Raw genomic sequence first — 17,404 nt, 5'->3', positions numbered from 1 at the left:
CAAAGAGATTTGGTTGTAGTTCTAGTGTGCCTGTAGAAAGCTTATTTCAAACGGGATAGCACATTCACAATTTTACGGAGATGTTGTTTACCATGCCCTGAAATGTAGAAACGACCTTCGTTAATTTATCGATCCTTTAAATTAACCTATTCTAAATGTGACCAATTCAACCTTGTCATTAGATATTGTTTATATTGGTATTAATATTGATTTTGTGAGTAGTAAATTAAAATCAAACTAATATTATTGTTATATACATGAGTTGAAGTCCGTTGAGTGACCTATAATAGTTAATTTCCTTGTTTCTTGTTAAGATTTGTTTTGTGGGCATATATGTACTATTTCTTCTTATTTTCATATGAACTGTCTTTTCACAGTGACATGTGTGACATAAATTACAATAACCTCCAAATATGGTAATTTTATCGATGCTCAAAATGTTGCCCTAATGTGTCAAACGTTATATATTGTATACTTGCATCAAATGACGTATGCTTCATCAACACTTTTTTTCTTTTAATTTGGTACTGCAGCTTCGTTATGGTTCAAATTGATAAAAAATACTATACTGAAATATAATCCCTCACCCACATACTATCTATTTTAAGCGCCCTTTCAAAAAAATCCTTTTTGTTTTAGCCGTACAGTAACTATTAATATTTTAAATTCGCATATTTTAACTAATTTTATTCGTTCAGATATAGTCACATGTTAAACTATATTTTCAAAGGTAGAGAGAAAACGGCGGATAACAAAAAGCATATTGCACAGCAAAAAGTATATTGCACGGTTATTTTTAGAATAAATAAAAACCGTTATACTTTGTGACGTCATGTTATGAATTTCATGATATTGTTAAAAGTATTATTTTTTTTTTTTTTTATCTATGATTGATTATTCGAAGAAAAACATCTTTAAATACATAAGATTAAAATACAAACAAAAAAAGTAAATTAAATAACAACTAATATGTTAGTAATGTCTAGGAGACAATATGCATCTACAAAATTCCAACAAAATCAAATGATGATTTTGAAATTGATACAAATATGGTCAGAAATTCATAATATAACAATTATAGCTTTTGAATGATAGAGGATATATTGACCCAAAAAAGTATATCGATATCGGAATTTGTCCTAAGTCAATATACTTCTTTCAGGTCAATTTTTCCATGTATCGACCTCTTACAAAGGCTATAATTGTAAACGGATTTGATCAATGAGATTAAAACATTTGTTTCATTAAAGAGCTTAAAACATTTGTTTCATCATTAGATTTTTTTAGATAAGGTTGTACAAGTTCCGGTGAGATGAAATTAAAAAAAAAAGGCAGGACAGAAATTTTGATTTAAAAAATACAGGACATGAGTTTCGATTGAAAAAATGCAGGATGAGCAACTGTGCAAAAAAAAAACTAGGACCAAATAAAATAAAAATGCAGGACTGAAATACAACTTTAAAAAAAATGCAGGACACAATTTTTTTTTATAGTAACCACCCCTCTAAAATCAAATGATAGCTTCCTTAAATATCAGATGTATGACATTAAGTGATGTGAATATGCCCCTTACATTGTGATGCGGCAACTGGTCTACCATGTTAGAAATACTAACCGCATCATTTAATTTCAAAAAGTTTTTCGAGAAATCATGCATTGAATTTGCGCTTCAGAATTGTGCAACATTTCGCGAAACTAAATTGAATCTGTAAGAAAAAAATACTTCATCTTATCTGTGAGAAGATATATTTAAGGGCATACGATACAGTTACAGGAGAGGTAATGACGTTGCTAACGTAAAATGTTATTTTCGCGACGTCAAACTGTGACATATCCGGAAAAGATGCATTTTTCGACTGATTTTTATCATTCAAACCGATTTAATTTGAAAACGAGTTCATGGACCCCTATTTTTCAAAACAGCAATTTGTTTCATTTTGCAGGGAGATCATGTGACACAAATTTTATAAAACTGTAAATAGAGGATTTTTTTTAATTTTGAGAAACATGTAGCAAAAAAATGACGTATTTTCCTCAATTCATGAACATTCGATAAATATGAGTAATTTCTGAATAAAAAATGCAAATTTTTTACGATACTTATAAAATACAGAAATTACGGATTGTTTAACAAAAAACAATTTGTGTTTATGTTTTATATCAAAAAAATTGTGTCTGTCTTTCGAAAAAGAAATTACGGCAACAAATCTGAATTTTGAGCAAATATACAAAGTTTCGACCTCATTTTACTCAAAAAGTAGCACATGAAGGTATATTTTTTATAACATATTTGATTTAATCGGGTAAAAAATAGAATATATGCAAATTTTCACGAACTTGTAAATACAGGATCAAAACTGTATCGTATGCCCTTAAACTTCAATGTTGGATTACGTTATACAGCCGAGGTTAGTTTCTTTATCGTCCCCGGAGTGTCGATTGGGAGTCCCAACATCTTTCTGCCTTTTTGGTTCTGAACTTTTCGGGTGGGTAGATTTGTATAGAAATAGTTCTAGGTGTTTTTTTGCTTTTTTTTATCTTGGGTTACAATGCAATATCACTGTCAGTTCCAGCTCAGGCCAACTCTTCACTAGAAGATGGAGTAAATTAAAGTAGTTCCGAAACAGAATCGATCAATGTTGGGAGTTTAATTATAACGGTACAACTACGAGACAGGGCTTTACGGGTTGGGTGCTTTCTATTCTATAAAGTCCACGTTCTCAAATTCATATATGGACTTGACTAGGATGTAAAATTGCTCATTGGCACTCACACCACATCTTTTTATTTATATTGATAGGTTAAAATTCTAATTTGGGTGCTTTCTGTGACGTTTTCAAGTTGTGTTATTAAATATCGGCCTAGTGTAGTAGTGCTCATTTCACACTTTAAAGTATTGCCGCTGCTGCTGTTGCTTCATGTTGATTCATATACAAGGTGTTTCCATGTAATGCTTTTACTTCCTTTACAGCTCTTGTGCTCACTTCCTTCTTGTGAGTGTCGTTGCTGCCGCTACTTGAGGAAAGAGTGTTGTTGTTGTTGCTGCTGCTTAAAATGCTCATATTAAGATTTTTTTAATAAACTGTTTTCAATGCTCCTGCAACTTTTGTCGTTCTCATTTCACTTCCTAAGTGGTTATGCTGCTTTTGCTTGAGGGAAGAACGAACAGAGGGGACTTTTTCTTTAAATTCATAAACATATAAATAAATAAAAGAAATCATTCAATGAGTTTGAATGTGATTTCCTTTATTTGATTCTAAAAAGCAGCAAATTAACAGCAACATCATAACTATCCCTAAGCAACAGCAACATACAATGAGCATAAGAGCAAGCTATAAAGGGCCCCAAAATGACAATTGTATCACAATTCAAACAGGAAAACCAACGGTCTAATCTATTAACCGAAACGAGAAACATTTATCAAACATATCAAACAAACGACAAGCACTGTTCCTGAATTAAATTTCTGACTTAGGAATATATGCAGCGGATTTGAACGTTTTAACGGGCGCCAACCTTCCCCTAAACCTGATACAGCAGTATATTAACACTTCAAACAGAAAAGACGCACTATAAAATATTAATTGAAAAAGGCTTTACTCAGACTATAAAAAAATGAATGTAATATGAAATCGTGTGTACGTACCAGTGTATGACTAAAATTTCCTGAAATTTACTTTACATATGTTGTAATGGCTCTTGCTATTTCTACATGAAAGAGAATAAACTTTCAGAAAGCAAAAAAAATAAATTTGCAGCCATCAGCTACAATTCCTTTTATCTGTTTTGACTCCTTATAATTTTAAAATCTTGATTTATTTCCTTGCATAAACTTCAAAGTTTGTTCGATTTTTGTAGTATGCGCTGTAACGCATTAAAAAAAATGGAATTGATGACTGAGGACTCTACAAAGATCTTCTACTAATCTAAATAAGTGTGCATATGTTGATAAATAACATTGCGCATTAACATAACAACTGTAAAGATACAAATGTCGTCTTCACCGAAAACTTTAATAAATCAATTTGGAAAAAAAGGTATCAAATATGACAACTTAAATTAAAAGATACTGATATATTTCATTTTATCTATAAAAATCCTATTTGTTAGCTTACTGTCAAAAAAAATATGAATCTGTAAAAACAATCACGGGCTTACCATCTTACGTATGCAAAGTCAGTGATTGATACATGTACGTTTTCACCTGTTTAACGGTCTAAAAATGATTTGGGGAAAAGAAAGACAATCCAAATTAATAATGTTCACTTACATACGTATAATGTATTTGAAATGACGCTTGGAAGGTATAAATAACATGAAGTTTACGCTTCCTACGTACAAATACCATTGTAAAGTAACATTTAACGTATAAAGTAGATACTTATGTCGCTTGTGTTGTTTTCTCTAGTGGAACATTTATATAAGTATCACTTGATACATATACTTGATTACAAGATATGCAGTCTACACTATAATATTACAACACAAGTCTTTCTAATTTATTTAGAAATTGTCATATAATCAGGCAAGTCTATATTTAATTTTGATTTATTGTATGTGCAAATAATGTTACGCTTATGTTGGTTCAAAGTGTACACACGGTGGGTATGGTTGTCCTGCGAGAGAACGTACTGTGCTGGTGATTCGGTCCTGACGGGTGCTGGTGGGTCCTGATTCTGTGCTGGTGGGTTTGTTTACATTGTATCAGAACGGCAATAAAACAACTGTTTTGTTGCTTAATTTTTCTCTGATGCGTCATAAGTACCATGCAAAGTATATTACAACAATATTATATTGAAAAAGTCGTGCAAGTTCGTTAAACAGAATTGTCCTGTCACTGTGCTGGTGATAAGAAAAACGGTCCTGGTTCTGTGCTCCTTTGTCCTGGTTCTGTGCCTTTATATTTTAGTTAAAAGTGTCATATATTTTATATCATTGATGCTGTACTGTTATTGTTTAATTAACTGTTGTCTTCTTTCTTGAAATTGACATTGTTGTGAATCTGTTTACTGTTATTATGAGAGAAAATACCCCTATTTCTTTTTTTTTTTAATTAATTGTAATCCTATTTATTGGCCTGTTAATGGAACCCTTCTTGTCCCCTTTTAAGATAAGAAAATATGTTAACGTTTTTCGGGATTACGATCATTTTGCAAGATCATGAAAATACGTTGTAATTTATACAATACTTATATAAAGTATATGATGTGGTATGTTTGTTGTCAATGGACAAATTTCCATAAGAAACCAAAGGAAGTATGTGTTAACAACCATACGTCATCGTACGACCTTCAACAATAACCCATAAAATTAAAATGTCTTTGGCAGCTTAAAACACATTTGGTTTTGAACAATTGAGTGCTGACTATAAGAATGACAAAATAGTATTGCGGATTTGTTTTTTTTGTTTGGTTTGTTACAGTGAAAATTTTAAGCTTGGAATAGTTTCCCGTAAGATTTAAAAGTTGTATTTTAAAAGTAAAATGTATCTTATAGCTTTAAGAATCACTTACTGTATCTGTAAGATTTTTTCAACATAATTTTTTTGTCAGAACGGTTATCAGGTTTTTTTTTCTTTCGAAAGTTCGATATAACATTTAAAAAAATACACTATTTTATGAAAGGGCAGACTAGAATATGTCAGAGAATGAAGACGGGATAATCTAGAGAACACAAACAAAACTATGATTTCTTAGCTTTTTCATTTCAAAATTCCAAAATAAATAAATATCTTTGGTAAAGAATTACTGGGGAGGAAGTGAACAATGTGTCCTACTTTTCTATATTTAAACATTTTTATGAATAAAAATCAAATGTGCCTTAATTCTAATTAAAAATATTAAGTAAATGGAAAAATTACCCAACTAAAATACACTTTTATTATAATATTGGTAAGATCACTAAGCTTTTACGTTGTGTGTGTCAAACACACCATCTCTGTAGTAATGACTCCTTACTAAGATATTTCAATTCATCCATTTTTTTCTGCATTTTATGATATTGTGAATTCTTAGTCTTATTATATGAAAATGTAGCCTGAATTTATATTTAGAAGAAGTGAATCTAAAACCAGATATATCAAACATTTTTGTTCCACTCTATCCGTTTTCAGGACTTTAACAATCAACGTAATCACGCCTTGAAAATAAAATGCGTACTCGGCTGTCTGTAATTGACAATTTTTAGACACCCTCCTAAAAAAACAAGACGGGGGTGGGGGTTCAGAGATGCAAATTAAGTACTTAGATCAATATTTTATCTTTTCGTGTATGGTTTATGACCCCTTCTGTGGCCTGTCAATTACGAAATGTGCAAACTGCAATAGTAGCAAAACAGCACAGACAATGAATAATAGAGATATATTTTTTTTACATATATCAAGGGGAAACTTTTTGCAAAGCATTATTATTTATAGTTCATTATCGTATTTAGTAGAAAAAGGGAATTTGGTGAAAATAAAATCACTTTTTTTGTAGAAAATTCACATACCTTTGAACAGAGATTTTTGTTATGTTTAGCATGGGATCAACACAAGGGTACATTATCCTTAAAAATCTATTTAAAAGTATTTGAAACTACCGTTTGCTTTATTATTTATGCCTTCAATTTCAAAAACTTAAAATATCTCGTAGCTTCATACTACCATTGAGTATAAAACAAGTATATTAGTTTAAAAAAGAAATTCTTAGATTTAACACCTACATTTAACTTTAAAAGGTCATAACAGTTTAAAACAATACAAATCTACACACAAAAAAACTGGCTTTATTTCAACTGGTTATCAACCCGAATCGCTATAGGATAACATAAAAGCTCACCTGTGTCGAGGGGTAGTGTGAGGTTCATGTATTGTCCTGGCGTCCACAATTACAAAAAGATTTTTTCTGAAATTACTTGACCAAATGTTACCAAATGATTTTTCAAGAGTGAATCTAGGAAAACCGATATTCATCAACAAACATGACCACTGTCTGTTAAAATGTATTCGAGTTTTTAGTTGCAGCCGATTCCATTGAGTATGTAGGCAAAGGTAATATCTTTGGTTAGCTTTCTTGTTAGCTTAACCGTGAATTCATTGTTAGGTAAGGTATATTACCCTCCTTTCGAAGTAGCCTTGTCCTACAGACAGAAAGATGTGTCATTTGTCGGACTAGTCTACTCTTAAAGTAGGGTAGTTTACATAACATAACAATGACATTTCTGTTCAGCAAGCAAGATAACCAAAGATATTCCCTCATTGAAATCGGCGTTAATATTGCAAAAGTTCAAGCAATTAGGGCAAAACTTACCGAGTAAAAAAATCAAAAAAATCAAAAGGCCAATGTCTATCTACCTTGCACATTTCAGATCATTTAACGAAACTGGGTCAAGCAACATTTATAGGCAATTTAAGATTTTGACCTTCACAGTTTCCATTCACCACAAAAATTCTCGTTACAACGAATCATTTTAAATAAAAAAATACCAGTTGCAGTCTTTTGTTTATCTGTTGATATATGTATACGGATAAAGTTATGAAACGCAGCAGGGTCACCAGGGTGAGGAGTCCATGTCATCTGAAATAAATGCTTAGCATAGATCTAGAAAGCGACTGATAATCATGACATTAGAAAAACTTTCTTCTTTTATACTTTTTTCGAACAAATAGACACATAAAATGAATAATATAGTATTGTGGAATTTTTAACTTGACGTGTTCAATTCATTGGTTATACCTGTTACTAGGATAACTATCCTGTCAAGTATGAGCTGGGTAAAATATTTCAGTCAAGAAGATGGAAATGTGAAAGTTGTGCGTCAGTTGCAACAGCATTCGAACAGCTAACATGCCTCGTTAGGGTGGAAGCTAAACAGTCCACGAACATTTGATTTGAAACCTTTATTCGTTTAAACAAAGTTATTGAGATTTTGTTGAGGATTTAACCATCTACGACAACAAGATTTTTTTCTTAGAATTTACAGCTCTTCTATAAATATATGCAAAGCAAACCATCAGTGATCAAATTGCTTGCTATGATTGTTTGGATGTTAGTAAACGACAGTTGAGTAGTCTGTTTACTACATGTATATACTAGAATGTGTTTGGACAATAAACATTAACTTCAATTCCTGTCAGTTTGCAATTGTCCAATCAAATTAATCACAGTATGTATTGAAACTCCGCCTCCCTATTGTTGGAAAACATCCAAGCAAACATAGCAAGCAAGTCAACCAAAGTTTTATTGTGTATGCTTTTATAGAAGAGCTGTTCTATATAATGCAAAGAAGCGTTTAAGTCTTTTGCCAAAAAATACTATCAATTTCTTTTTGTCCTATGTAAGTCCGTACCATTTCCTTCCATCCATGATTATTAAATTGAAGTGTAAAATATTTCTTGGTACCTTCTTTATTCCTTTATAAGTCTTATGCAAACATAATTATGACAATAACTGTTGTGAGCACAAGATTCACTGCACACTTTTAAAGTTCTGCTTCATCAAACATTAAAATGTGAACTTAAGGTTTGAGACTTTTTTAATCGACACGATTTGGATTTTTGTATATGAGAACATGGTTTATCTATTAGTTGAAAATGCGACTTTAAACTAGCTTTCAGCATGTTCAGTACCTGAGAGCATTCATTGTTCAATAATGTGTGTCTTTGTGTTATTATTTTGTTGTGTTGGTACACCACTGTAACAATGAAGGAGGAAATGAGCAGGGTTGGTTGGGTGGAAGTGGGGAGGGGAATGCGGAGCGCTAACAAACAAGTCTATGCGGCATGGGCTTTGATCATTGTTGAAGCCTCAATGTAAGGGGCATTTAATATCTTAATAAAACTATTTTTATTTTTGATACTATATATTGTTATCTGATATTGGACGAAAGATGTTGCCCTTTAATGTAATTATGTAATACAAGTTACAATCATTTGAAAACACATATTAAACAGCCAAAATGGATGCACAAGAGCTAAAATAGGAGTCATAGATCCTATTGACAACAATTATCTGCCCAATTTTATTGATTTTGTAACATTTGTTTCAAATATGACCAACTTCTTATCCAAAATCACCAGCACCGTATCAGGACCCGCCAGCACAATGACAGGACCCACCAGCACAGTATCAGGACATGAATAAATTGAGAAAATGCTAAATTTTAATTAATTGCAATGTTTTTTTCACAAAATAGTTTTGTCGTGTGGATTGCTGTATAGAAAGCGGACTATATGAGCATTTTTGTTTTATTTTTTCAGTTGTAGATTTTCTGAAAATGAGCATTTTTGTGTTACGCTTACTGAAACAGTTTAGAGGGTCAACTTTTTAATGGTTTACATATGAACCCATAAGAAACAAAATTGAAAAATCTCAACCGTTTTCTTCCATTTTTTATGAGTGAAAACGTAAAAAAACATAATTTTCGTCTTTGTTTACATTTTTTCATTGATCACCAGCACCCGTCAGGACCGAATCACCAGCACAGTACGTTCTCTCGCAGGACAACCATACCCACCGTGGTACATGTATCCTTATAGTATATCTTTTATTTGTTTTCGCAGCAATATTTAGAATCATTTTGCATATCTGACATACAGTATTTATGTGCGAAGATGCGTATTCTACATTAAATTGATTATGCTTTTAATTTAAATTCAAATATTTAATATTTAAAATTTCTTGATTCGAGTGACTCGTCTAAATGTTTTGTAAATAAATGACGCGTCCGGCGTACTTCAATATAAGCCTGGTATCATTGATGAGACCCCCTAGCAAATTACTAAGCAAAACGTTATATATACTTAAAAATCATAACAGGAACACTTATCTAAACGACCTGGACCCGGTTGCACGAACGTCAGTTAGTATAACTAACTGTTAAGCCTTTAACTGTCAGTTTAAATTTTAACTGCAAGTTACGTAACTATTGATTAAAAATCCGTTGCACAACAGTTAGTTACGTTTGAGTTTACTAATTTACGTTTAACTAGTAGTTTGGTATTTAACAATCAGTTATGTTCGCCCTCGCGCAATTTTGCGTACTTTTGGCAGACATGGCGTCTAAGAGAGAAAGGCAACCAAACTGGAGCATCTCAGAAATAACTCTATTACAAGAACTTGTAGAAAAGGATGAGTTCGTGATAAAATCAAAGCAAACAAACACCTTAACAAATAACAAAAAAAATGAAAAGTGGGCAGAAATATGTTCTAAAATTAATGCAATTGGACTTCAAAAAAGAACGACGGAGCAAGTAAAATATAAATGGGGAAACTTACAACAGAATGCAAAAAAAATATATAATGATGTAAAAAAACAGAGGAAATTGACTGGAGGAGGGCCGGCACCAAAGCCACCATCAGCCGTGGAAGAAAAAATTATTGAAATGATGAAGGACAGGTCAAATTTTAGTGGAATATCCTGTGGTTTTGAGTCCACTATGCCTCCAGTGTTTGAGAGTACGATTATATAATTATGCATATATGCTAAATAACTTTATATGAAATATACAGATACACGTATTAGCTAGCAAATCTTTCTTTATTGTCATGTATCTATTTGTTTTGTTCACAAACGCTGGGGTTACAGTCATTTTAATGACGTCACAAAATGCAAAATAACCACATTTTTTACGATTTCGAAAAAAAAAAGAACTTACCTTTCAAATACTGGTTATTCCTTCTCTTTATATGTACTCAATCTAACAGAGCAAGCGATTATTGAACACACTAAATCCTTTTTTTTTCCTTTAGATTGCATGATTACAGTCAAGTTTGACGTTTTCTAAAATCATACATATGAACATGTTTATAGTCATTCTGACTTTTCGCTGAATGTCTATCGATTAAAAAGTCTGAATTTCCAGTAAAACTCGAGTGTATTATCCAACTCCAATGTTGACATTCCAATCATGCACACTTATATCAAGAACATGACGTGACGTCATCTTTTAAAACGTGTGTACACAGAAGAGGCCACCCAAATTAATTAATAGCCGAGTCGAAAGTAAAAAAAAAGTTAGCCCTTCATGACTACTTTCGTATACAAACATAATGTATATATAAATAAGAATACATGTATGTGGTATGAGTGCCAATGAAACAACTCTCCATCCAAGTCACAATGTTTAAAAAAAAATAACAATTATAAGTCAAAGTACGGCCTTCAACACGAGTATTATAGATTTTTTCTGACAATAAAATTGACTGATTGATTGCTTATATAAAAATCTGTTAAGTTTTAAGATCAGATGCATCTTTTCTTTTTTTTATTGTTTGCACGTTGTTTGATACAATAAATTAATACAACTAAATCTTTCGTCACAACACAAATTTCTTTTGCATCGCCTCGGAATAGGGGCAACCGCCAGGGGTGGATCCAGGATTTCAGATTAGGGAGGCGCAATGTTAATAAATTGAGGTTATTTTTTTTGAAATAATAAAGGGGTGCAATGTAGGTATTTCGAATTATTGTGAGGTACAGTCAGCAAGAAATTAAAGTTTCAAGTAGAAACCACCTAAATTCAACCTGACAACAATCTACAATCACTAGTATCATGGACGGACAGATGTAAAACAATATGTTCCTGTTCCACGAAAAAAAACCTCTCAGTTATGATGACAAGGTCTCCTACAAACTTGAAAAATCTTCAACAATCTCCTAACACCAATAACTTACGCACTACGTGTAAGAGATTGATTCTGTATATCTATGATTGAGTTTATAAAGCTGCAGCCCAAAACAGAAGCTGAAGAGCATGCGAACATTTTATTTTGATTCTGTGTTCCTATGCAAACCAATCTACACTCAAGACACCAACACTTCTAAAATAATCTATACATCAATATCAGGTCATAAATAACTGTCAACTAATCCTTGAAAGACATTGGTGCTGGTTTTGTTTTACTTTGACAAATTCGTCTAAACGTTTTACTGTGTTCATCAATCAAAAATATATTTTATTTACAATGTCAACTCTTATGTTGAATACTTTTTATTCAATTTAGTTCAATTACATTAAATAACAACAACAAAACACACATTTAAAACAAATAAGCAAATGATTATCAAATCTTTTATATAGATCTTAATTTTAACACTTTAATCAATATAAATTGAAGAGCGATCGGATTCATGAAATTTACACTAAGTGTTATTTCATATTCTATTATTTCTATATATTTTTTATATATTGTGTTTCAATTGTAGGTAGTTGCTGCCATGAAAATATCAATAGTTTTTGCTATGTTGACTTTAATGATTCATGCAGAAGGTAACAGTGACGTTGTATGTCCGATCCCGCTATGTCAATGTCGGTATTTACAAGCTATTTGCTCCGGGAAGAATCTTACGTACATTCCTCGTTTACCAGATCAAATTCGCTCTGTAACGTTTATAAATGGTAATCTCGGAGTACTTTCCCGACAAAGCATAGAAAACTTAACTTTTAATCACATTGAAAAGCTAAAGTTCACAAATAATAGGATTTCTGAAATTAAGCCAAATACATTTACTAACTTCACTTGGATTACTCATTTTACTATTTCATCAGAACACTCATTAGATGTATTTGATGTTAGGTATGCATTGATAGATATTGGCACAGGATCTAGATATCTACAAAAGCTCTACTTAACAGACATTGGTGTGACTGTTCTTCCGAATGATATGTTCAAATCCTTAAAAGCAAGTAAAATTCATACGATAAGTCTAAAAAACAATAGCATGACGGTTTTGAATTGCTTGTTGTTTTCAGATTTAAAACAATTGGCTGAACTGGACGTAAGATTTAATAAAATAACACATGTCATACCCGGGGTGATGCCAAACCTTCGAATACTATACTTAAACCACAATAATTTAATTCGTTTACCGAATTTTTGTATAGACAACTATATAAATAGTGCATTTGGTAACTTATTACAACTCTACATAAGTAACAATAAGATATCAAACCTTAGTCAATTTCGATGTTTGCCAAAGCTTCAAGTTCTCATCCTCAGTAGTAATCTAATCCGAATTATTTATTTTGATACGTTTAAAAATTTACACAATTTGACGGAACTCGGATTAATGGCTGTAGGTCAACCATTGAAAAAAATAGAAGATGGAGCTTTAAATATTTCGACGTTGAAGACATTATCGCTTAGAAAGTGTCATTTTGATTTCTTCAGACTTCCACCATTGGCTCTTAGTAAAATATTTGTATTCTGCAAAGGTTTAGAAAGTTTAGATCTCGCTGGAAATGTAATAAACAATGGTTTATCTGTTTTGCCTTTGTTGCTATCTCCATTGACAAAGTTGAGAAAACTAAACTTACAAGCAACCAGGCTAAACTATTTGCCGGAATACACATTTACAAAAATGCAATTCATTAAGAGACTTATATTAAATGATAATAGAATATATAGTTGGCATGGTCCAAAAGTTTTCGGCAACCTTACATCTTTAAGATATATTGATTTGGGTAGTAACTTGATAACTATCATTGTCGAGACATCATTTCCGCCATCTTTATTGAAAAATTTAGAAAAAATAAGTTTAGCCATCAACCGCTTTTCCTGTATTTGTGAGCAAATGTGGTTTTTGAATTGGCTGCGCCAGACGAATATTAGCATTGTAAGTTATCCCGATAAATACTATTGTACTCAGCCAAGTAACCTTAATCATGTGTTACTTGAATATTACAAACCTACTGTTGAATTGTGTACTCCTTGGGATCCAATTTGGACGACCGTCATTTTAATTTCTGCTTTTGGATTCCTGATAATAATAACGTTTTTTTTTTTCTTAAAGTGCAACACAAATGTGAAGAATTATGTTTATCTTCTTAGAGTGAAACATCGTAAAAAGTTCGGTTATTTGCCAATTGAAAGCAGCGAGGATTATAAATATCATGCCTTCGTTGTTTATTGCGATTCAGATCGGATATGGGTTCATAACCAGTTTGTTAAAAGACTTGAAAACGAAGAGGGTTTTAAGTTTTGCATTCACCATAGAGATTTTGTTGCCGGAGATACAATTAGTTCAAATGTAGACAATTTTCTAAAGGAATCATGGAAGGTTGTTGTTATTATGTCAAATGCGTTGGCTAAAAGTGAATGGTGTCAATGGGAAATCGACATCGTTCAGGAAAGAAGGCGTCGTCAAGGACGAGATGCACTTGTGTTAATTATGCTTGAAAATATTAACTCGAAAAGTATGACGAGTCCATTGCGTACCTTGCTAGACAGTACACCATATATTCGTTACAAAAAAGGAATTGGGGAGGATTTATTCTGGGAAGCTGTTGTAGAAGGTCTTCGAAAATCAGTCGGACATCATCCAGTTTCCTTGTTATAAAAATTGTAAATTTAAGCAGCCGTATAATGGTTTACATTTATAAATTGTCACTTGGATGGAGAGTTGTTTCATCTGGTGTAGAAAAACTTGTACCGTTAATGTTATTACTACCACTGGGTCGATGCCTTTGCTGGTAGATTGTTAGTCCCAGAGGGTATCACAAGCCCAGGAGCCAGTACCGAAATGAAAATACGGATTTTTTTTTGTTATTAAAACTTGCTGTTACAAAATGTAAAAATTATTATAAATTGAGGAATGTATCTCCCTCGTGCAAAGCTCTGATTCCTTTCACAGATTTGGCTATACTTTTTTGACCTTTTCGATTATGGCTCTTCATCTCTTATATAAGCGTTGGGTTTCAAATATTTTGACCATTTTTTGTATTGTCGAAATGCGCATCTGGTGCAGGAAAATTTGTACCGTTAATGTTATTGCACTCATACCACATCTTCCTTTATCTATATAAATCAATCTGCAAGTCAGTTAACTTTGCAAATGACATAAATAGAAGAAGACGTGGGACTATATACGCAGAAAAGATAATAACGTAGCAAAATAAAAGTCGTTAGACACCTACGCTTTAAGCAGAAATTATTGTTTCGTTGTAAGCTCTGCTGATTCGGGTCATTCTCTATGCAATTTACCTTGCAAACGCTTAGATTGGTTTATTAAAAAAAGTACATGTTAGTTTCAGCTTTTTCATATGTTTATTTTACAACGTAGGCGGATTATTATAACTGTTGACAATTAACTTTACTCCCATTTTTCAAAAAATGAACAAGGGTTGTATTCTATTTAGCCAAATTAGGAGAAAGTTGAAAAAAAACTCAAAATATCGTCATCGAGTGACAATAAATCCTAAATGGGATTAAATTACGACCGTGGTCATGATAATCTATTTGCAGATCTTGGTGATCATCGTCAGTGTTATCATTTATAGTTTTCACAAAGTCTAACATAGATACAAAATTCCAAAAGGTCTAGAATTTACATCACGAATCGTGATGTTTCGGGCCATGTACTCATTTGCAAATGTTATAGATCATGCTTGCTAGATTTTTTTGCTTTTTAATGTTTCTCTGTGTTAACATTAATATTATTTTTCAAAAAATCACAAAATAAGTAAAAGTCTTGAGACTAACTTATAGATTGTAAACTTCTCGGATTTTTTTGGTTTGAAACTTTCACCTGTTTATTTCAGTTTAAATTATCATAACCAAAAAGCTTTGTTTGAAAGGCAATAACTCCTATACTGTATTTATTAGCGTGTTTGCTGTTGGAACTTTCTTTCTCTATCCACTATATTTTTACCCGAAATCGCAAACGTGGAAAAAAGGATTTGACTATCATTCCAATGAAGCTTATTCTTCTTAAAACATTTAAGTGAACAATTATTCAATTACTCCATTGGGTTTTGAATAAAGGGAGATATAACATATAAGTTGATGCGGCAGGAATCCAACGACAAGAGTCAACATTTTGACTTATATTCAAAACACTAGTATGAATAAAAACGAAATATAAAGATGCAAAACAAATAAGTATTCACGAAGTTACTAAAAACTGTTTAAAGTATCTCACCTAATGATATCATCGGAAACCACACTTTACAATTGATGGCCTACTTCAGAAAATATGTCATACGTCATACACAATTGAAAAATTAGAGCTGTCTTTTGTGAGGTACAGCCGGGGCAGGTACGGTCGCCCGTCGATCCGATGATCCCCACTACCCATCCGACCCCTTACTTGTGTGCCATTCTGGTCCAGGAAGAAATTTTAAGTATGGGTTTCTATCGACTTTTGAAAAAGTCATATTTCATGAATCCAAAAGAAGAAGTAAATATCAGTTTTGCAAAAGTCACTTAAATACATTTTTTTTTAAGAAAAATTAAACAAGAACATGCAAGCACATGCCCCTTATCAGCGTTCATGCCATTCATCGTTCAGGTTAATATGTTGTTTTATGCAAAATCATTTTTGTAAAGATTTTTTTTTTTTATTTTTTATTTTTTTTTTCAATAGTCAGGATTTAACATCACCCTTACAGCACCACCTGACTAAGGTTGTACAGGGTTTCAAATATATAACAACATAGGACTATTGTTTTATCAAGATTTACACAATTGAAAATATAATTTTTTTGAAAATCTCTTTCACTCTCTCGCTCTCTCTCTCTCTCTCTTTCTGAGACTCTTTCTCTCTTTTTTCACAATCTCTTCATATAGAATTATCTACATTATATAATAGAAAAAAAAGGTTTACATGTGCTATGCATACATTACATGTTGTTTGCTCTGTTCCATAAATAGGTGAAAAAGATATATATTGATATAAATTTTGTTGTTTAAGATTACCATTCAGGATAAATACTAAGCATAGGGGCCCAAAGTTTTTCAAGTTCAAAAACTTTATTGTATTTTCTTGCTGTATATAACTCTAAGTTATAAAAGTTTTTCAGTCTATTTCTTAATTCAATTGCATTTGGAAGCTTTTCGTCTAGCTTGCATTTATAAATGTATTTTTTGGCAAAAATTACAAGAAAATTTAAAAACAAGCTTTCTTCTACAAAACCAAGAAAAAAGTTTTTTTTGTTAAATTCAATGTTAACATAGAAATTTTTCAGACAAGCACAGAACAAATATAAAAAATTGGATGTCACTTGACAATCATAAAATAAATGTCCAATAGTTTCATCTTCACATCTACAAAAAGAACATAACTTTGTATCTTTGATTTTAATCTTATATAAAAATGTATTTGTAGGAATAATCCTATGTAAAAACTTATATTGGAAATTATACAAATATGTATCTCTACAACCTTTCTGAAGTATACAAAAGTATTTCTTCCAGTCTTCAATGTTAGAATGCAGCTCATCCTCCCATTTTGAAAATTTTACAGCTGGAGGATGTGCACATTTTACAATAAGATTATTATATATGAATTTGATATTTTTACTCCTAGTAATTTTCTCCAAAAAAATATCCTGTGGAGTAAAATTGTCTAAGTCAGTGTCAGTGTTTTCCCTAATACACTGTTTTACCTCCATAGGGATATTTGATATCAAACTGTAATAGTGCAT

At 31.8% G+C, this 17,404-nt stretch overlaps 2 protein-coding genes across 2 annotated transcripts; both read left to right on the top strand.

Annotated features, from left to right (window-relative positions):
- The first annotated feature begins 10,033 nt into the window (after positions 1 to 10,033).
- LOC134726337 (myb-related transcription factor, partner of profilin-like) lies at positions 10,034 to 10,450 on the top strand. The gene has a single exon (XM_063590737.1). The coding sequence runs from the start codon at positions 10,034 to 10,036 to the stop codon at positions 10,448 to 10,450; it is 417 nt and encodes a 138-aa protein (XP_063446807.1).
- A 1,740-nt stretch (positions 10,451 to 12,190) lies between these two features.
- Positions 12,191 to 14,394, top strand: LOC134724911 (toll-like receptor 13). Its single transcript, XM_063588267.1, has one exon. The coding sequence runs from the start codon at positions 12,199 to 12,201 to the stop codon at positions 14,317 to 14,319; it is 2,121 nt and encodes a 706-aa protein (XP_063444337.1). The 5' UTR covers positions 12,191 to 12,198; the 3' UTR covers positions 14,320 to 14,394.
- Positions 14,395 to 17,404: the final 3,010 nt, after the last annotated feature.

This window comes from Mytilus trossulus, chromosome 7 (assembly GCF_036588685.1).
Source record: "Mytilus trossulus isolate FHL-02 chromosome 7, PNRI_Mtr1.1.1.hap1, whole genome shotgun sequence".
In the NCBI taxonomy this organism is placed as follows: Eukaryota; Metazoa; Mollusca; class Bivalvia; order Mytilida; family Mytilidae; genus Mytilus; species Mytilus trossulus.
This window is presented reverse-complemented; position numbering and strand designations above follow the sequence as displayed.

Coding starts and splice junctions, on each gene's coding strand:
- LOC134726337 (XM_063590737.1), top strand. CDS start 10,034: ATGGCGTCTAAGAGAGAAAGGCAACCAAACTGGAGCATCTCAGAAATA.
- LOC134724911 (XM_063588267.1), top strand. CDS start 12,199: ATGAAAATATCAATAGTTTTTGCTATGTTGACTTTAATGATTCATGCA.